The sequence below is a fragment of the Aulostomus chinensis genome, chromosome 23 (assembly GCF_037954235.1).
Source record: "Aulostomus chinensis isolate RoL2024-O1b breed Wild chromosome 23, RoL_Achi_v1.0, whole genome shotgun sequence".
Lineage (NCBI taxonomy): Eukaryota > Metazoa > Chordata > Actinopteri > Syngnathiformes > Aulostomidae > Aulostomus > Aulostomus chinensis.
In genome coordinates, this window is record NC_141342.1 from 9312336 (window position 1) to 9333883 (window position 21548).

The 21548-nt window shown below is 43.2% G+C and overlaps 2 protein-coding genes across 4 annotated transcripts; both read right to left on the reverse strand.

Annotated features, from left to right (window-relative positions):
- Positions 1–3291: 3291 nt before the first annotated feature.
- On the reverse strand, positions 3292–9151 carry LOC147239411 (uncharacterized). Its single transcript, XM_086196360.1, has 5 exons — positions 8831–9151; positions 8518–8632; positions 8006–8290; positions 7093–7172; positions 3292–3418 (listed from the first exon to the last, which is right to left on the reverse strand). Exons 1-5 carry the CDS (start codon positions 8986–8988, stop codon positions 3292–3294), a joined length of 765 nt encoding a protein of 254 aa, XP_086052486.1. The 5' UTR covers positions 8989–9151.
- A 2501-nt stretch (positions 9152–11652) lies between these two features.
- LOC147239412 (uncharacterized) lies at positions 11653–20155 on the reverse strand. 3 transcript variants are annotated; one of them, XM_086195906.1, is made up of 19 exons: positions 20033–20155; positions 19543–19774; positions 17322–17484; positions 17159–17227; positions 16539–16660; positions 16267–16416; positions 15931–16043; positions 15607–15718; positions 15418–15516; positions 15167–15338; positions 14938–15063; positions 14443–14568; positions 14217–14341; positions 13963–14112; positions 13564–13673; positions 13318–13429; positions 13128–13226; positions 12872–13043; positions 11653–12761 (listed from the first exon to the last, which is right to left on the reverse strand). In XM_086195906.1, exons 2-19 carry the CDS (start codon positions 19549–19551, stop codon positions 12628–12630), a joined length of 2163 nt encoding a protein of 720 aa, XP_086052032.1. In that variant the 5' UTR covers positions 19552–19774; positions 20033–20155; the 3' UTR covers positions 11653–12627. The 3 variants fall into 3 exon arrangements, with proteins under 3 accessions (XP_086052032.1, XP_086052031.1, XP_086052029.1); XM_086195905.1 differs by lacking the exons at positions 19543–19774; positions 20033–20155 and adding an exon at positions 17950–19536 and having other exon boundaries at positions 16267–16392; XM_086195903.1 differs by lacking the exons at positions 19543–19774; positions 20033–20155 and adding an exon at positions 17950–19536 and having other exon boundaries at positions 11655–12761.
- Between the last annotated feature and the right edge of the window lie 1393 nt (positions 20156–21548).

Consider the following 21548-nt stretch of genomic DNA (forward strand, 5'->3'; position numbering starts at 1 on the left):
CCTGTCCAACATGTATGAATCAGCGCAGCTCATATAATCATTTCCTGAAAGGGCACACTAAGTACTGCTGTAACTTTGCAATGTCAGTAAAAATGAGTAATTCTTGAGTTCTTGAGAGGGCTGTCACAGAGTTAGTAACTCTCTTAGCTGACAGGCACACCCAAGGACCAAGCAGGCCTCAGCCTGACAGTGAGGGTCCTGAAGTTGGGCGAGTAACTCTGGCCCAAAGTGATGCTGAGCCAGTGTGGAAGAAGAAAAAAACCTTGGGGAGTTTTGTCCAAAAGCCACTGATTACTGCCCAGATGTGTGAGGAAGACAATATCAGAGCTGAGCTTTCAGCTTACTGGTTGTCCCCTGACATGGACCCAGACACTGACCCACTTCAGCGGTGGAAAGTGCATGACACAAACTTCCCAAGGCTAAGTAAGTTGGCTCGAAAATACCTCTCCATTCCTGCAACAAGTTCCCCCTCTGAGAGGGTTTTCAGTACTGGGGGGAGCGTTGTGACTTGCCATAGAGCATGCCTCGAGCCAGAATCTTGTTGATAGACTTGTTTTCTTGGTAAGAAATCTGTCCCTGTAATCCAGTTGGAGGAAAGGCAGGTCAATGCATCAGACCGATTGGTAGCCAGGCGTGGGTTCAAGCAGGTGGGGTTGCTGACATCTGGGCAAAGGGGTACCTTGGTGACCCTTGAGTGTGCAGTCTCATCCACAGGGAACAGAATCCCCCCCTACTTCATCTGTCCACGGGTGCATTTTCATGATCACTTCATCAACAATGGCTCACCTGGCAGCAAAGGAGGAGCAAATCCCACAGGGTGGATGAAAGAACCACACTTTGTTGATTTCCTCAAGCATTTTGTGGAACATACCAAGTGCTCAAAGGAGAACCCCTGCTTACTCCTACTGGATAACCACAGTTCACGTCTTTCTATTGATGGGCTGAATTTTGCCAAAGAAAAGGGGATTGTTATGTTGTCCTTCCCACCCCACTGCTCACACCGGCTGCAGCCTTTGGACAGAAATGTTTATGGGCCGCTTAAAAAGCGTTTAAACTCTGTCTCTGACTCCTGGATGAGGAACAACCCAGGAAAAACACTCAGCATCTATGACATCCCTGGGATTGTAGCAACTGCTTATCCTCTGGCTGCAACCCCACTTCATATTCAGGCCAGCTTTCGGGTGACAGGGATTCAACCTTACCACAGGGATGTGTTTGTGGGGACAGAATTTGCGATATCTTATGTCTCAGATTGCCCAGATCATGACCCAGCTCTACAAAGCTCAAGCACCAACCCAAACATTCCAGGTTCTGAAAACGGCCCATCTTTTCCAGGACCCAGCACCAACCCAGCCATTCCAGGACCCAGCACCAACCAAGTTATTCCAAGCCCTAGCAAGCCAGTGACCTCCACCAACACATTAACTCCAGAGGATATTAGGCCTTACCCAAAAGCTGGTCCAAGAAAACAAGTTCACCTGCAGAGAAAAAAGAGAAAAAGTGCTATTCTCACCGACACACCTGTGGAGGAGGCACTTGAAGCTGAAAGGCAGACACAAGAGGAAAAAAGGGTATTCAAAAAGAAATGTAAGGCAACCAAATCCAAAATACCAAAGAAGCAGAGCGCAAGGAAGAAACAGAGGGCAAGTACAAAAAGAAAAACTCCTGATGACTCCTCATCAGAAGAAGATCAGTCACTGTGCCTGGTCTGTGTAGAGCCATTTGGAAATAGGAGAAGCCTGGGTGCAGTGCATAATATGCAAAGGATGGTCCCATGAGAAATGCACCCCTGGCAAGCCAGTCTACGTAGGCCAGAACTGCAACTTGGATGAGTCCAACTAGAGAGTACAGGTTTTTGTTTTTTGTTTTTAATGGCTCTTCCAGGACTGACCAGTGAGGTCAGGTTTTGTTTGAGTTGATCTTTTTTCCTGGACTAGTTGCACAAGTTTCATAATGCATGTTGAACAATATATCCTATTAAGGTTTGTTCACTTTCAAGTAAAAAATAACAACAATATTTTTGTCCTTGTTTCATTCGTGGCAAAATCCAGTGTGACATCTTACCCCATACAGTGATCGCCCCAGACCCGTCATTATTAAACTGCACAATTCCGGGGACAAACAGCGGATCATGGCGGCACTGAGGGAGAGGAGACAGCTCACATAGGAGGGACAGAAACTGTACATTCAACAGGACCTCTCGGCTGCAGTGAAGGACAAACGGCGCGGCTTCAACAAGGTGTGTGAACGTCTGATCGGACGAAACATCCTCTTCGCCATGCGATTCCCCGCCGTCCTGACCTTCACATACAACGGAAAGAGACATGCCTTCCAATCTCCCCAAGCTGCGCAGGCCTTTTTGGAGGAACTGCAGTGAGTGAACTGTGCAGCGACTCCCACTGGGTAAATACACAACATATGATGGGACGAGATGGGACTTAGCAGCCTAGTTTAAGTTCAAATTGCTGCACTTCTATGAACTTTAGGGCTGGAATGGCTGGGATATTTCAAGTCGCTAAAATCAGTCAGTAAGGTTTCATTCAAAAATATGGGGTAAATAATTATTTTCTTCTTAAAAGTCGCAACCTGGGACAGTGATTCAATTGTCACTTTTGAACCTGATGAGGTGGTGAATCTATCTGGGTCATGGAGGCGGGAGTTCCTTGAAGAGAATGAGGTGGTTGCTCTTCTTCAGTGTCACGGGCACTTTCAGTGTCATACAGCTTCTTATAAATGTTAATCAAGTTTGGTTCTGGTTATATTTCTGGTTTTCTCTCAGGTTGGCTGAGACCTGTTTCTGTGTTCACTGCCCACTGTTCAGAGGCAGATTTTGTTTGTTTGTTTGTTTCTTTGTTTGTTCACTGCGCCCTAAAATGTATGTCTACCTTCTCGCCATCATTTTTGATGCTGTACTTTACCTTTATCGTGCATTACTGTCACGTATCATTTTCATATAATACCCATGAGTGATATTAAGATTATTTCTTTAAATGTCAAGGGGGTTGGCCACGTGGTTAAAAGGCAGAAGATCATTTCTTTTTTGAAAAGGGAGAATGCACAAATTGCATTGCTTCAAGAAACACACCTGACAGATTTGGAACATATTAAATGAAGGAGAAGCTGGGAGGGCCAGGTGTTCTACTCATCCTTCAATTCACATAGTAGGGGAGTAGCTATTCTCATTCATAAAAAAATGCCGTTCACTCTAGGAGAGTTGGTCCAGGATGACGAGGGCCGATTTGTCATTGTTTCAGGTTTCCTACATGGGGATCGTGTCCTCATAGGCACTGTCTATGGACCGAACACATTGGAGTCCTCTATTTTTCTAACAGCAGCATCCTCAAAGTTAGCCCCCTTCACAGTGTTAGGAGGGGACTTTGTGTCCAAGATGCTAGGATTGACCAATCTCCACCTAAACCTGCTTTTGTGTCAAAAAAGAGGGCGAGGCTAAAGGAATCCTGTGTAGATCCAGGTCTCTTTGATATTTGGAGAACTATGAACCCAACAGCAATAGACTACACTTTTTATTCTCATCCTCAACGATCCTTTTCAAGGATCGATTATTTTTTGGTATCCAGAGAGGTAATGAATAGAGTCAAGCATGTTCAATTGGAATACGTCCATTGTCTGATCATAACCCAGTATCTATCACTATATCCCCTCCTTGTAGTGACCCCTCCACGCGCCACTGGAGGCTCAACTCTACGCTTCTAAGTAGCCCTCTGTTTTTTGGATAAACAGTGGGAACTTTTTATGGTGTCACGTCCCCATGGTCACGGGCATGGGGGCGTGGCATCAATTGTGTGACTTCCTTCCCTTCTCAGGTTGGAGCTTTACGGGGCGGAGCTGCTGACTAATTGGGAGCACCTGGGCCCGGCGTCTCCCAGCTATAAGAACCCTATGTTCTGGGCAGGTTTGGATTGGGAGAGGAGTTCATAAAGTGGATAACAATTATTTATCGTTCACCCGAGGCCTGTGTCTTGACCAATAGCGTACGTTCTGCTCCCTTTCCTCTCGGCAGAGGGACAAGACAGGGTTGCCCGCTCTCCCCCCTCCTTTTCGCCCTCACCTCAGAACCGCTGGCAGAACGCATCAGGACCGGTAAAAATATATACGACATTACTTTAGGCAAGACCACCCACAAAACAGCTTTAATAATAATAATAATAATAATACATTTTATTTATAAGGCGCCTTTCAAGGCACTCAAGGTCGCCGTACAACAGTTTAAAATAGATAAAATAAAACATGCACGATTTAAAAGAACAACAACAGAAGTCCCTAGGAGAGCACAAGAGAGGGCATTCAGCCATATGCCTGTCTAAAAAGGTGAGTTTTGAGATGATTTTTGAAGGTGTCAATGGAGTCAATGTTTCTGATGTCAGGAGGGAGGGAGTTCCAGAGGCGAGGGGCAGAGCAACTGAAGGCTCTAGCCCCCATGGAGGTTAGACGGAAGGAGGGGACATTGAGGCTGATGGAGGAGGAAGACCTGAGAGACCGGGTGGGAATGTTGGTGTGGAGAAGGTCTGACAGGTATGAAGGCGCGAGGTTATGGATGGTTTTGAATGTATGGAGGAGGATCTTGTAGTCAATGCGGTGTTTCATGGGAAGCCAGTGGAGATGATGTAGAACGGGGGTGATGTGACTGATGACAGGGGTTCTGGTGATGATTCGGGCAGCTGCGTTCTGGACCAATTGAAGCTTATGGAGGAGTTTGTGTGGGAGACCAAAAAGAAGTGAGTTACAATAATCCAGACGGGAGGTGACGAGAGAGTGGACCAGGATTGCAGCGCTGTTGGGAGTGAGAGATGGACGGAGACGGTTGATATTCCGGAGGTGGAAGTAGGCGGACCGGATGGTGTTGTTGATGTGGGTATGGAATGATAAGGTGGAGTCGAGGACGACACCCAGACTCTTAACCTGAGGGGAAGGGGAAACGGAGGTGTTGTCAATGGTGAGGGTGAAACTGGGATGCTTGTTGAGTGTGGATTTGGAGGAAAGGAGGACTACTTCTGTTTTATCACTGTTAAGCTTTATACGCGGATGATGTATTGCTTTTTCTTTCAAATCCTGAGGCTTCAATCCCGGCCACTCTGTCAATTATTAATTCATTGGGCTCAATATCTGGCTATAAAGTGAATTATACCAAGTCGGAGGCCATGCCTCTGGGAACTATGATGGCACTGATGCTGATACAAATTTCCCATTTAGGTGGGCCGTCTCAGGATTTGTTTATCTTGGTATGAAGGTGTCACCTCATGTCGGGGATCTTAATTTTATACCTCTAATCAGAGCGGTGAAGAATGATCTTGAAAGATGACATGACCTTCCACTCTCCTGGATGGGCAGAATCAGTCTGATAAAAATGAATAAACTCCCCAGGCTGCTTGATCCTTTGCAGATGTTACCATTATGGATATCAAAGAAAACCAAATTAGACATAGAAAGGGCTTTCTCACGATTTATCAGGCACAATAAAAGACCAAGGATCAGAATTAAGACTTTACAGTTACCGGTGAAACGAGGAGGCTTCGCCCTACCTAATTTGAGATTTTATTGCTGGGCTTGCCACACCCGTATAATCTGGGACTGGCTACAGTCTCATTGAAAATCTGACACGAGTATTGATGAGTGGTCTTCCTCCCCCAACTCCTTATTGAGCAAACTCACTAACTAGGGAAAAAAAAGAGTTCTGTAGACATCAAATGTAACCCTGTTATTTCCAATACCATCAGAGTCTGGCGGGACATCACAAAGTATTTTGGGGAAAACGCGTCATCCTTTGCATGAACACGTCTGACCAGGAATGAGGAGTTTCCCCCAGGAATCCAAAATAGCATATTTGACAGGGGGCATAAGAAAGGCATCAGGCTCATTCGCTGTGTTTACCAGGGTAATATACTGATGTCCTTTCAACAGATTCAACAAAAATACAACATTGCGTCCGAACACTTCTTTGGATACCTTCAACTCCGTAGTTTTATCTTGTCCAAGGTTAAAAATCTCCAAACGGACACGACTCCTCTGGGCAACATAGATTTATTTATGATTAATTGGAAAGACACAAGACATTTTCTCTCCCATTCTTATTCCATGTTATACTCCCTGGACTCAACAGATATTAGGAATGTGATACAGAAGTGGGAAAGTGATCTTGAGCACTTTATTCAAAATGACTGGCTGGAAGCAATAGCCTCTGTCAAAAACATATTTGTCTGCAACCGAATGAGGGAACCCCAATATGAGATTCTGCATAGATCCCACATAACACCACAGATCCTTAACAAGATCAAGCACCAGGATTCTCCCCTCTGTATTCAATGCAATTCATCGGTTGGGACACACATTCATTATGTCTGGGAATGCCGTATGAACATGAAAACCCCATACAGAAAGATTCCATGGCCGAGCCAGGGCTTGAATCTGGAACCTTCCTGCTGTGAGGCGACAGTGCTGACCACTGCACCACTGCGCTACCCTGCATTTTTGCATAAATGACTTGTTTAAATTACATTAATTTGTGTTATTGTGCAGGGTCACTTTGAGTGACTGGCAGAGGTCCTATCAGACACTTTAGCCATGTTGTAACAATACGCCGCTAGCTGGCAGGTATCAGCTCCTCACCTCTGCACTCGGTATTGGATTAACAACCAGACTGTCGTAGAAATCTGTGCTCCAGTTTTAGCATTGTTTAGTTTTATATGTTCACATTAATTTGAAGTTGTAATGTAAATTGTGTTCACACACACAAATCTTGGAGGTTAGATTACAAGTTTAGCCTGGTAGCTAGCTAGCAGTTGTTTTTAGGAAAAGTTTGGATGAGTCTGTGTTGCTGTTTTGGTTTATTTGTTTTGGGCGAAGCTCCTTTGTTTTCCGAACTAAAATGATTTAGCCACAGGCGTGACGTATTTCAGGTAGGAAAAAATATCGAGAGTGAAAAAACATCCCGAGTGATATGAAGTGATATAAGATGTACTTTTTTAAAGTAAGATGTGCTTTTTCTTAAGTAACCGATGGAAATTGTATAAATGCTAATTAAAAATGTCATTATTTCTAAATGTGGTAAACAAATTCCATATCTGTAAGTGTAACCTCTGCCTGGTGTATCTTCTTTTCTTTTGGATGAACTTCTTACAGTTGATCTGGGTTATCACAGTCCAGGGTTTATTCATCTGCAGGCACAACATAAAATGCAAAATCATCGTGGGTGGACAGTGCACACCAGTGTCGGCTGGTGAAAAACATTCTTGGTGGGGCTGGTGTGCCAAAAACATTTCCACGCCTAGTCTAGTATAATCATTCAAAAAGAGCAGCCGGACAATTATTAAATGTTTTAAAATAGTATTTACTTCCCTTCTTAAAATCGACAGTTTCAAAGACAAAAAAAACAAAAACAATTTACAACTACAGTAAATTTTATGCGATCAAATATTATACAATGATGTTAACTTTACAGAAGGTGATTTGAGCTTAATCTATACAATACAAATCAACAATGTGTGTCTCTCTCTCTTTTTGTGTCTCTGTCTCTCTCTTTGTTCATCTGTCTGTCTGTCTCTGTCTCCTTCTCTGTGTCTCCGTCTTTGTGTCCTTTTCTCTGTGTGTCTCTATCTCTGTTTGTCTGTCTCTTAGTGTGTGTGTCTCTCTCTGTTTCTCTCTCTTTGTGTCCGTCTCTCTTTCTCTCTTCGTCTACCTGTCTCTCTCCCTCTGTCTCTCTGTCTATTTGTTTCAGTCTTTCTGGGTGTGTGTTCGAATTCAGCAGTTATTTGTACAGGAACTTTGCTCGTCTCTCTTTCTGGGAGGCAAATTTCTCAATGACCCTGGTGTTGAAACCAGGAATGTTTCGTGTCAGTTTTTTCTCAATGGAGAGCACAGCCAGAGCGTTGAGCCGATCTTGTGCCATGGTATTTGTAAGAAAAGTTTTTATCCTCTTCAAAGTGGAGAAGCACCTCTCAGATTCTGACGTTGTCATTGGTGTGGTGATGAGGATGTTGAGCAGACTTACAGTTTCAGTGAACGTGTCTTGAAGGTTATTTTCCATCAAAACCTGATAGAGAGCCAGTGCACCACTGCAACTCTGAAACTCTTCGTTCCCGTAGATCAGAGACAGCTCTGTTTGAAGTCTGGCCTTGTCCAATGAGGGATAGGCTTCCACTGTGGTTTTCAGTGCTGAATCTGGGAACTTTCGGCTGTGCTGTGGGAACAGGTCTCCTTGCAGGAGTGTGGCGCTGACAAGATGCTTGGTGAAACTAAATCTCTCCTTGGCATGGCTCACAATGGTGTCACATACCTATGCAATGATATAATTATACAAAATAGGAATTATTGCATCTTCACTTGTCTTCATACATTGACCTGATGAGCTAGCCTATATTATGTAATAAACATACTGTAATGATTCATATCATCATAAAACAATATACATTTAAGTCTGGACCACTGTATCATATGGCCAACATCTTATTTTGATTTGATTTAATAATGTGATTCAAATCACACTAAGAAGCAAGTTCTTACCTCCAGTGCCAAATGGTGCAGTGTGTCTTCTCCCAAGGTTCTGCGTCTCTTTGCGGGTGGCTCCTGAGCAGGTCCCCTGAACTCCTCATCCTCAGCCAGAGTAGGCACATCCTCCCTGACCCAACACATAAGTTTCACGAGTAAGTGCTAAAAACTGGTTAGGGATACATTAACAAAACCAAAGGTGGATGTCATTACTGTCAATTATATTATACAGATAAATCAATGCTTTAAATAAGATGATATATAAGCATTTAAGTCTACATATACAGAGAAATGTAGGTTAGGCTACAAATTAATTAATTTAGCATACCTGATAGCCTGCATGTGGTCAATGAATGTCTGGGTGACTCCTGCCATGTAGACAGCATCAATGTTTCTCTTCTGCAGCTGGTTGGAAAGGATGTCCACATGTGGCATGATTTTGTGGAACAGGGCCAGTAAAAAACAAAAAGTTTCATCTTCCAGCATTCTCACATAGCCACCAGCTTCTCTCTTTGTCTGGCTGTCAAATCCTTCACTGTTCCGGATAGCCTGAAAGCAATTCACCAGATCCTTCTTGTGCTCATAAACTGTGTTAACAGCACGACTGTTGAAGTTCCAACGTGTTGATGATGCACTTGGAAGTCGGTGCGCAACCGTCTCATCAAGAACTGCAGTTCTCTTGCTTGACTTAGAGAAAAAAGAAGCAAATCCCCCCATGTCAGAAAAAAAGTGACTGATCTGAGGGATGTGGGAGGTTGCTTGCTGCATTATCAGGTTTAACTGATGGGCATAGCAGTGAACATAGTGAGCGTTTGGATAGATGTCTTGTACCTTTCGCTGCACTCCTCCTTTGGCACCCCTCATCACAGCTGCCCCATCATAGGCCTGGGCAATCAGCTTCTTTTCTTGTCCCTCAGAAAGGATGCTGTGCAGCCTCTCCAACAAGGCACTGGCTATTGCATCCGCACAGGTGTTGGGCAGTTTCAAAAATTCAAAGAACCGCTCTTGAATATTGTGGCGGTCGTCAATGTATCTCAGAACTAAGACTAACCGACACTGTGTTGAAACGTCAGTAGTTTCATCAGCCTGGATCGCTAAAAAGTCTGCCGATTTAACTTCATCCAGGATCTGTTCTCTCAAAACTGCCAGCATACAGTCCAGGAGCTCGTTCTGTACTGTCTTCGAGGTGCCTTTAAAAACGGTTGCATTTTCAAGGTGCTCCCTCCCTCCCTCCCGATCAATGGATGCCATCAAGTCAACTAGACCTCTGAATATTCCAGCGTTGTCAGAGGAATCACTTTCGTCATGTCCCCGCAGAGCCAGTTCAAAAGCACCACAGAATTTAACACAGTTAATTATCTTAGATAAGATGTTACGGTTCTTATCTACCTCATCCTTGTGCTTCCTTACAGCGATGCGGTGACTGTCATCGAGCTGCGTTGCTATGCTAATCTTCCCAAGAACCGCGAGCTTCACGCAGTTTTCCATGTGAATTTTCGCTCTTTCGTGTTTCTTAATCCGCTCAGAGAGGTGCTTCAGGTCAGTGATTCCTGTCTGTGTCCATGCTGAATCACACCGGTCACTCCTGAAAAGGATGCAGGGGAAGCAAAACAGTGCGTTGGCTGCTCCACAACCCGTCAGCCACGGCTTGGGCTGAAACCAGCTCCGGCAAAAAGTCCTGTTGTAGGATTTTGCCTTTTCCTTGGACTGCTGCTGGATGTTGATTTCAGGCTTGTCCGGTCCCAGCTCCTTACCGCGGATTTTTTCCGCCATGGTCCTCCTCGCAAAAGGGAAATTTAAAAGGGATCTCACCGAATTTGGTGGAAACTGCTGCTCTTGAACTTCGATCGTTGTTGTCGCCATTTTCTCTCTCACTCACTTCTCGCGGTATTTTTTTTCGTAGGGCATCGGAAATCTGGGAATCTCTCTATGCAAAAAGAATATCGCGGGCTCCTCAGCTAGCTTTGGCAATCCAAAACTTCACGCATTTTACGTTGGCGTAGGGGCGACTTTTCCAGAGCCCCTACGCCGTTAAATTTGGCGATGTTGATTGGCCAATTATTCATTACTTTTCCCTAGCAACCATACAGGATTGGCTAATTAATTGCAGGTCTGGGGCGCTTTGACGAGCGCCCTTAAAGACAAATTATACAGTCTATCGGAGTAAATTCACTATTAATTGAATGAGTCAGTTGGCGTAAATGTTGTTTAAATGACCCATATTGCATGTAGACACACACAATTAAGTAAGGCTGACACTGACGATACAAATTGTAAACATATGCATATATATATATATATATATATATATATATATATATATATGTATAAATACATGTAGAGATTTTCCTCTCCACATCTGGTGGGGCGGCGCCCCAGCGCCCCCTATGGGCCAGCCGCTACTGGTCTACACGCTCTCTGCAACACAGCACACATCGTTTCAGCGAGCGATGCACTGCACCAACAAACTTCCCTCCTAGCAACGTTAAAAACACCTGAAACCCCGTAGTCAACTCAATACACACAGCAATATTGACAACAAACAAAATACTGACAGTTTAGGCGCTTCAATGCTCTTACAAAAGGTTTATGATGACATTTCGCCCACCGACATTCATAGACGTGTTACCTTCATGGGATTCAGCCATCGCTCAGAGAATTCCCCACGATCCTAGCGAACACTAACTGCAGGCACCGATATGAACAGTAGATGGCACTGTGGCCCCATTTAGCGGGATTTAACGCATTAATTAAAATGCTGTTTTAACGATGTTACATAAGCATGAACACAACAGGGAGTTGAACTCCATTCCAGCTCTATAGAAGGACCTTGAACAGTGTTTTGCTTTTTCATGACATCAGGGGAAAGCAAAACCTTCATTAGCAACAACATTTGATGATGATACCTGAGTGTGTTATATTAGTCACTTCAAAACCAGAATATACACACTTGTATCAACAACATTTGATGATGATACCTGAGTGCATATTATATTGACTCATATTGTATTGCAGTTACTCACAAGCTGAACCAGTCACTTCTGGGTCTGGGAGGAACCGGATCCAGCTGTGTTTCCATGTAGCAGTCCTGGGTGGGTGGAGTCAGATAAATGTGGTAGGAAATATACATTTATAAAAATACAAATCTTGACACTTAACAAAATTGAAGATTGTGTTGATCCCTGAGTCAATAACTTATTTTTATATTCAGTATATTCCAGTGTGTTTGAGTTAATTCTTGAACTTTATTTATTCCTCACAGCTTTGCATTTAAAAGAATAACTAAGCACAGACAATGAATAAATGAAGACTGGTGCAAAAGCCAAGAGTCTGGATCTGATTGAGGAAATATTTTGAATCAATTTTAAAATTTATACATTGAGACACGTCGTATTTCAAAGTCCTTTTGATTGGCATTGATGTGAAAGGGTCTTAGTCTCAATCATCTGTTTCCAGATGAATAAGAAACAGAGAAAAACATGACAACAGTCAATTGAACTTCAAATATTTGTTAGCTCAATTAAACAAGAAGAGTGTTTGCTGCCAAAACTGTTCTTTGTTTGACCTTAAAAGAGTAAAACCACCAAAAACACATGAAGCAGTAATTTGGCAGTAAAACAGCACTACTGAATACTGCAGAGCAACACAAAGTAAGAGCAAATGTCTGCAACCTCGTGACATGGTGAAAGAGCGCCCTCTGGCGAACATGTGCGACATGTAATTGCCCTGTCATTCAGTGAATGATAGGCCTCATAAAATGTGAAGTAGGAATGAAACACTGTGAAAGACACATGAAGACAACAGGAAAAACAACAACACAAGAGGCTGCAAGCAAAAACTAGAACTGCATTTAGCGTGGTTGACAAAAACAGAAAACACTACAGTGAGGAAAATGCAATCACAACCAAACTAACATGAAAATAATTTTTTTAATATCATGTTATCATGGGGTGGCACGTGGTGCAGTGGTGAGCACTGTCGCCTCACACCAAGAAGGTTCTGGGTTCGAGCCCCGGCTCGGAGAAAAATTCAAAACCCCTCCCCAAAATTTTCTGCATGTCGGCCATCAGACTTGTTGGTCCTGTAGTTGCACTGTATTTTCACCAGTGCTGAGGCACACCTGCATTACTCACAGGCCAGTTTGCCATCAAAAGAGGAGAGGGCGATGGCAAACGCCTGAAAGGCACACATTGGGAAGGAGTAATCCATGGTGAAGGTGTCCTCTGCCACGCGTCCAAACTGCATCACAATGTAGTCCTCTGGAAAAGAGACGGGAGAGCCAGAGGAGACAGACAGCAGGTAAGTGAGGGGTTTTATTTCCTGTGGATAAGAAAAGAAGAAGGAAGATAGCAGGTCTTTCTTTTCATACTATTTTCAGGGTGGACGAGCTGGAAATTTTTCACAGACGTCTGTGTGACTCGCCCTCCAAATTCAAGAGTGTAGGACCGAGTCTGCTCATCCCACTCGGGGCTCTTGCTCTCCAGGGTGATCAGTCGATCCAGGTTGTTTTTGGCTTGGCACGTCAGAAGGCTTTCCTGCTTCTGAGATAAAATATCATGGATACTTTAACTGCAGCCTAAAACACAATACATGAACTAATTTTGCCGATACTTTTTTGAACGTACATTTTTTGGACGAACACACATTCTGGCATCATCCTCCAGGATACCAGGGATGACCACTGTCATTTTCCTGGGACCCATCATCCCAAGAACATTCGTCTCCTGGAAAATAAGAAATGATGGTGTTAGAGATTTCCTGTGTTCATACATGGTGTTTATGGATACTGAGTGGAGAGAGTAAGACTGGACTCACGTAGCAAATGGCTGCTAGCTCTTGTCGCACTGCCTCACTCTCTGCGACCGGAACGTCCTCTGGGTTTTCCCCACAGTCATAGACTGTGAACTTGTTACCCAGGAAATTGGACCTGAAACAACATGAAAAGAAACAATGCAGATGTTACAGATGGAGTTTGGAACACAGTTGGATTACGATAAGAAAAAAATGGATCTTCATTTGCTTTTGGATAGGTTCCAAGGGAGAAACCAAATAAAAGAATACCTCAGTTTGCCAATGCAGCTCCTGGCTTTTCTGGACTTATTTGTTAGGTCAGTGGAAATCAGGTAGTAGGAAGTTTTGCACGTCTTCTTTCTGGCAGCCATTAGGAACACCTTTTTTTTGTTGACACAAGAACAAATATCAAAACACAGATTATATTTCATCAGAAATTTGAAAGCCTAAGAAACACAGGTCCTCAGATCTAAAGAGGTACTTCTTCATGACTTGTTAATACCTGATATAAAAGGCAAAAGTGGATCATGAATTAGATACTGAATAAAGACAGTAGGTAAAGCTTCTAAAGCAGAATTCATCATTTCTTTGTTCTTGGAAAGTCCCACCATATCAGAAATAAAATCCAAATGCAAAATTACACAGTTCAAGTCTGGAGAAAGTACCAACCTTCTTTCCGTCTTCCCCCTCCATGTGGAGCTGATAAACGGGGGGGCCGTTGCTCTGGTCCCTGGTGATCCTGCACTGGATGATCTCATGTCTGGGAGCAGGATGCATGGCGAACTCATGCAGATCCTCCATAGACCGAGGAGATGACGACTGAAATGACAAAGTCACTCCATGAGAAGCGTTTCATCATTTTAAAATGATTTCAATCAAAATAAGCCGACAAAGATGCCTTTGACAAGAGATTTACATCCTACCCTTAAATTTGTGTCGCTCCCTGCAGGTTCCAGCCTGGGGGTGGAGAGAGGGGACAACATGCTTGGTGAAGTTGTCCCTTCGTTCTTCCAATCTGTGTCTTCATCGCTCATTTGGCTTCCGTCCCCTGTTGTGTAAATAACACACACAATATTATTCTAGTGCTGCTGTTTTCTGGATTATAAAACCATCTCATTTTTGGACTGGTGTCAGATTGTGTGGTCGTACTTGATGATGGAGACACAAGCCTCTCAGGACTGTCTTCCTCCTCTTCATCCTCACTTTCACTCTCTTGGTAGGTGGTCTTGTAGGACTTCTGGGAGCCTTTTGTCCACCTGGGAATCAGCTCACCAACTGGAAAAGCAGAGAGTTGCTGAGAAAACTCATGAAAACAAAGTGTCTCCTAGTTTTCATGTTTGCTGGATGACAACATAGGACACAAACACACGTTTGGTCTTCTTCCTGGGCACGTGGGGTTTGAGAAAACCACCACCCAAAGCTGTTAGAAGTGCATCCTACTGGCATCCAGTGGTGGACAATAACAAAGTACACAAGAAGTACAGCTTGCATGAGTATTGCCCTTTAGTACATTTTCCAAGTATCTCTACTGTACTTGTGTTTTTTTTTATATTTGGTCATATCAATACAAAAACTATTGAAATATTGAAACTGATCCATCAGGCTACCATAAGCACCTGAGGCACACCAGCATGGGTTACTCACATGGCACTTTGCCATCAAAAGTGGAGAGGGCGATGGCAAACGCTTGAACGGCACACATGGGGAAGGAGTACTCCATGGTGAAGGCGTCCTCTTCCATGCGTCCAAACTGCATCACAACGTAGTCCTCTGGAAAAGAGACGGGAGAGCCAGAGGAGACAGATGAGCAAGGGTTTCTATTTCCTGTGGCTGATGAGAGAAGAAGGAAGGCAAGAAGTCTTTCTTGTCTTACCATTTTCAGGGTGGACCAGCATGAAATTTTTCTCAGAGGTCTGTTTGACTCGCTCACTCAGGTCAAGGGCGTATGACTGAGTCTGCGGATTCCACCTGGGGTTCTTGTTCTCCAGGGCGATCAGTTGATCCATGTCCCCGTTCGCTTGGCGCATCAGGAGGGTTTCCTGCTTCTGAAGTAACATATATGACTTTAACTGCAGCCTAATCCATGACACATTTCATAAACTGGGTGATATTTTTGAAACATACATTTTTTGGACGAACGCTCACTCTGGCGTCATTCTCCAGGATACCAGGGATGACCACTCTCATTTTCTTGGGACCCCAAATCCCATGAACACTCCTCTCCTGAGAAATAAGAAGTGACTGTGTTAAAGATTTCAATGTTGAGATGTGGCGTTTATGGATACTGAGTGTTGAGAGTCAGACTGGACTCACATAGCTAATGGCTGCAAGCTCTTGCCGCACTGCTTCACTCCCTTTCAAGTTCACTTTCTCTGGCTTTTCTCCACAGTCATAAACTGTGTACTTGGTACCCAGCAAATTGGACCTGAAAAAGAAAGAAAAATAATGCAGACATGAGAGCCGAGCCAAATCAAGAAAACAGCTCATCTATAATCAGTGAAACAATAATCAATGCACATTTAATGTTGCAGGTACTGTCTCTTTGGATCAATAATCAACTCTCTTTTTTCTTCAGTGTCTAAAGTCACTGGTTGGTTTCAGATTCATTTCCATGGTAGAGCCCAAACAGAAGAATACCTCAGTTTTCCAATGTAGCTGCTGGCTTTTCTGGACAGATCAGAGAAATCTGTGGAAATCAGGTAGTTGGAAGTTCTGCACTTCTTCCTTTTTCTGGCGGCCATTAGAAACACCTTTGTGTTGACGCAAGAACAAATACAAGAGAAAATGAATCGAAACTCAATCGAAACATGAAAGCCTAAGAGCAAGGGTCCTGGACTCTAAGGAGGTACTGCTGATTTTTGAATATCTGATCTACAAGGTAAAAGTGTGTCATGGATTAGTTTCATCATAAAGCCAGTGGTTATAGCTTATTAACCGTGATTCATCATTTCTGACTTTAGAGAAAGTACCAACCATCTCTCCGTCTTCCCTCTCCATGTGGAGGTAATAAACCGGGTAAAAGCTGCTCCCGTCCCTGGTGATCCTGCACTGGATGACTTTGTCTTCAGGAGCAGGACGCATGGCGAACCCCTGCAGATCCTCCACAGACAGAGGAGATGATGACTGAAATGACACATTCACTCAATGAGAACCATTTTATCACTTCAAAAATATTTCTTGAAAGGATTTCAATCAAAATGACCTGCCTAAGACGCCTTTGACAAGACAAGAGATTTCCATCTTACCATGTCATCATCTTCACTCTCTGAAGAGTATTGAAGCGACTCTGCACTTTCTGTGTTTGAGTCTTCTTGCCTGTCATTTTCATCCTCCTCCTCCTCCTCCTCCTCTGTTTGCCACCCGGCACCTGTTGTGTAAATAACACATGAACACACACGTAACATTATTCTATATGTCTTCTTTTTCCAGGGTCATGATTGCCCAAATTGACTCGTAAGTCAAGGGAGGAAAACTCGAGTGACTCTGCAAAGGAAGAGACCGCTAACTGCTGTGAAACACTTTAGTTTTATGATATCAAACATGAGAATAAAGAGGTCTTTAACCAACAGCCAGATGAATGTGAACACGTTTCACATTTGTCATGTTTACGTCCACAATGATTGATTTGATTTTTTTCTTTAACATCTCTAAAATATCTCCAGGTTGATTTGACCACAGACCTTATTTTAGGCTTTTAAATGAAAACCCCTTCCAAAGATGGACTGAGTTGGGGACGAGGGAACCAGACATCCAACAGTTCTACTTGTTGTATTTGGAGTTTGTGGTGGAAAATATGGATCCAGCCATGTCCCTTTCAAACAGGCTCACGTGAAAGACTCAAATAATCTGCTGCTTCTATTCTTACGTGTCATGTTGGTGGTCGTCCTCATGTTGAACTTGTTGAGTGCGATCTCATCCAAGGCATCTTCAGGCTCTAGAAAACAGGTTTTATGGATGCGGTGTTTCATTTGTTAGGTCTATTTTCTTTTCCTCTGCTAAGAATCATCAAAAATGCTTGTGGTCCTCACCACTCAGGGAGGAGTCGCTGAGGGACTGGCTGCTCTGAGGCGTCTGGCTCAACTGAGTGTTGCCAGACTCTTGCCAGTTGCATCCAACGCAAGACAAAGGTATTCCCTCTGATTCCAGGTATTTCCTCAGGCATTCCTCTTGTATTTTGTTGGGTCTCCATAGCTGAAAGAGAAAACATGTCAGCTTCACATTCGCGCCAAAACTGACAAGGTTGTTGTTGTTGTTGTTGGGCTGCTGCCCCTGCAACCTGACCCCAGATAAGCAGAAGCAAATGGATGGATGGGCTCATGCATCATTGTTACTGTTTCATACGACTGATAGTATGAATGGGGTCCAAGATGGCAACGCAAAGAGTTTCTACTGTACGAAGACTTCAAGTTGAGCAGGTGATTGTGACAAGTAGCCGTGACAGCTAAGACAGCTCCACCTCAGCCCCAATCACTTGTTAGCTCACATCAAAAAAGAACAGAAGACAATGCTATGCTAACTTTTATCAAAGAATTCCCAAAGTAAACATGCACTGTAAACATTTAACTAAAAAGGTCATTGCAAAATCTAAAAAGCATGTCACCATTTTCCCCCATCTAGGATTTGTGCCAGTGACGTTAAATGGTGAAAATTCTTTACCGGTTCATCCTGCCAACGTTGTTCCTTGGAGTTCATGTTTGTTTCCTTCAACCTTCAACAGAACCTCTTCAAAAGAGGTATCAGACAGTTGTCTTTTGGCTTGATGTTGGTGGAGTTGTTCTTGTGGTGTCGTTTGTTTCCAAAAGAACTTTTTCATTCTTTGTCAAATAAAGTTCTACTGTTACATTCAAGATGGTGATGATGACAGCCAGATGACATCACTATCAGACTGAGATGACAAGAAGACTGGCAGCCATGATTCTGACTGAATTTACCTTCAGAATTATGACTGTGATCTCACCACAAATTATGAACATCATTTAGATGTTATTTTATTATTCTTTTTATTTTGAAACATTTATTTTCCTGATTTAAAAAAAAAAAAATTAATGTGGCATCTGCTTAACCCAGTTAGTCAACTGGGAACCAGTTCTCATTTGCAATGACGTATTGGATGAACACTCAGCTTCAGCATCACCACTGAGGATTCAGTAAACTGGAAATGTAATCTTGTGGGAAAACTGTCACAAGTGAAATGTTTTTTTTAACTGAATTGATAAATTTCCTTCATTCAAAAAAGTTGTTTCTGCCTTGTTGAAGATGAACTTAACCCTTTTCATCTGTTTTGAACAGAGTGATTATTTATCAAAGAAACATTACGCGTCGCTAAATTGTTTGTAATTTATCCTGAATACTTTGGACACACCAGACATTGTTCTTCCACCACTTTCAAGTAATTCTCTGAATTTTTCTTCAATGTATAGTGATACTCTAGAAATTTGCTCCAAGTGAAAAACAACAAAGACAGTGTCAGAACATGAACATCACGGAATTGTAACACAAAGTGGGACTTGGAATGTTGGGGTGGAAAAATAAAGGCTACTTATACCAGTGAATGATACTGACAATAATTGTGAAATTTTAGCATTATTTGGTTTCTGGTCTCCAAACATTGTTCAACAGGATGGACCTTGATTCTATGGCTTGAGATGTCTGTTTTTTCCCCCAAATTTTCGGAGGGGTGACAGGCATGCAGGGTGAATTTTTGTATACATTCATCCATCCGTCCATCCCATCATCTACCGCTTATCCTGTTCAGGGGTCATGAGGGGGCTGGAGCCTATCCCAGAAGCCTTCGGATGAGAAGCGGGGTTCACCCTGTACAGGTCGCCAGTCCATCAGAGGGACAACACATAGAGACAGACAACCACTTGCCCTCACAGCCACGCCTACGGTCAATTTAGAGGATCCAATTAGCCTCGTCCCCTCTTGGTGTCTTTGGATTGTGGGAGGAAGCCGAAGTAGGGGAGTTGGGGAAGTTGTCACGCTGCAATTATTTCCTCCAACAGGGGGCGCAACTAAAAAGTGGAATACTAGTTTTGTTTCTTAACATGGTCAGGTCTCATGTTCTGAAGGGGAAGAGAACAGCACATTGTGAGTTGAGATGGGCACCAATTAACCATTTTCCACAACCCAAAGTAAAACAAATATTAACTTTATAGATTTCAAAATAAGCTCATTTCAGATAAAAAAAAATCCTAGCAGTGTGACATGCGGACTTGTTAGAGGAGGGATTAAGGCATCCTGTCATACCTCAGTCATTGTTCTGTTTTAAACTACCGTTCATCTCGAGCCATCATTAGCAAAGAAGGTACTTTGAGGCAACATGTCTCATTCCGGGGTTTGTTGTCACGTGTCAACTAGACAGGAGACAGGGGGATCTCCAAATATTCTGGTTCAGAGAGGCAAGGCGTGGAGGTTGGTGTTCCCGTGAAAGAGCACGTAAGTGGCAGATATTCCTTTAACGTGGTTTATTCACTGCGGTCTGTAATCACAATACAGGAAAAAAAAAAAACGAACCAAGTATAAATAATAAAGTAATAAAGGACTGTATGAATGAGAACTATTATTATATTATTGATAAACAGCACGTCACAGGAGGCTCATGTACACTATGACTGATATAGATTAGCTTACCTTATTCAAATAAGCATAAATTAACATCAGTCCACTCTCAGATAAATAAAACAAGTTATCACAGTATCAGCATTTAACTAGAACAGTAAACCGAAATGAAACTCACCTTCTGTCATTTACACTCAGAGATAAACCATGGAAAACCAATGGACAAAGGGAAAAAACTCAACGAACTGCTGCCGGGCGCGTGCCAATAGCGAGAACTCGCTGCTATATTAACGAATACCGCACGCGAGTGTGGTGCGTTCACAAGTGTCAGGAAAACCATTGTGCATTCAAGAACGTAGGAAACATGAAAACTTAGCGATAAACCCTATAATTTGCAGCAAAATAATCAAACACTGTAAATGAACACAACACGGACTTTCGAACAACAACTTATCCCAGAATAACAACTTTCAAAAAGGATTTTAATTGACATGGTGAGTCTGCTTATTTGCAGTTCTCATAATGACATTTTGACTTTATTTTTTACAGAAACAAGAGTGGTTTATAGAAGAGGAGAAGGTGAGAAGACATGGTCAGGAATTACAAAAGAAAAACAGAACATGCCAGTGCAGCACCTCACGTGATGCTAAGGGCAGTCAGGCAGGTGACCCTGGCGAATAAATCAATCCGGACTACAGCAAAGGACTTTCATGTCAATTACCGAACCTTGGCTCCTTACTTCACCCCAGCTGAAATACAAAGTCAGACACCTGTCCCAACGACAGTGGTTGGATACAAATCACCATGGCAGATTTTTAGCACAGAGATGGAACTGCAGCTTGAGAATTATATTGTGAGATCAGCTGACAGCTGTTTTGGTTTGTGTCCAACCAGAACTGGGCCATAAACCAAATTAATTTGATTTGATTTTTTCAATCGATATGAAAAAAACTAAATCTCAAAATCGAGTTTAATGTTTCGACCTGGTGCGTGTAATACACACAGTCACCACAACAGGCACATACATGAGGAGGACTGGCGCTGTTTCCTAAGCAGACTGCGGTCCGATCAAGAGGAACATTGGCTTATGCCCATGCTTGTGCCTGACAGACACACATGAGAGATGGAGGCGGCAGAAGTCACAGACACGGAACATGATATTGTTCAAAAAAAGGGAAGCGTGACTTTGGTGGTAAGGACATGGTTTGGATTCGCGAGGCTGGACACGGAAAAGACCAGCGCTTTGTGCACACTTTGTAAAAAGACGGTGAAAACGAAGGGAAGTAGCACAACAAATCTTTTCCAGCACATCAAGCAACGAGAGTGGAAGCAATGTGTGAGGCGCCGCCTTACAAGCATTGACGCTGGCTCCATGAAAAAAACCTCCACCAAAGTCACAGCCAAGTGTTGCTGCGGCGTTTTCCAAAGCTACGCCGTATGACAAGTCAGGAAAGAGATGGAGGGACATTCCTGATGCGGTGGCCTTTTACGTCGGTAAAGACATGTTACCCATCTACTCAGTTGAAAAACTTGGCTTTAAAAAAACTGCTGCAAACAACTGACCCCAAGTTTGAGCTGCCCAGTTATTATATCGCAAGGGCTGAGAGAGTCTTTGGCGTCCTGGAAGCTGGCAGAAGACCACATGGTGTGCATCACCACAGACAGTGGAAAGAATATGATTAAGGCCATGAAAC

Bases quoted from the DNA above. Each gene is read 5' to 3' on its own strand.
- LOC147239412 (XM_086195903.1), bottom strand. From the start codon at position 17,985: ATGAACTCCAAGGAACAACGTTGGCAGGATGAACCG. The intron at 13,674-13,962 runs GTTGGTACTTTC...AACAAAAAAAAG, and splicing joins AGGGGGAAGACGGAAAGAAG to GTGTTCCTAATGGCTGCCAG. The intron at 13,044-13,127 runs GTACGTTCAAAA...ATTTTATCTCAG, and splicing joins TGTGTGTTCGTCCAAAAAAT to AAGCAGGAAAGCCTTCTGAC.
- LOC147239411 (XM_086196360.1), bottom strand. From the start codon at position 8,988: ATGCTGGAAGATGAAACTTTTTGTTTTTTACTGGCCCTGTTCCACAAA. The intron at 8,633-8,830 runs GTATGCTAAATT...GTGTTGGGTCAG, and splicing joins GACCACATGCAGGCTATCAG to GGAGGATGTGCCTACTCTGG. The intron at 3,419-7,092 runs GTTACACTTACA...ACACAAAAGCAG, and splicing joins AGAAGATACACCAGGCAGAG to GTTTAGGTGGAGATTGGTCA.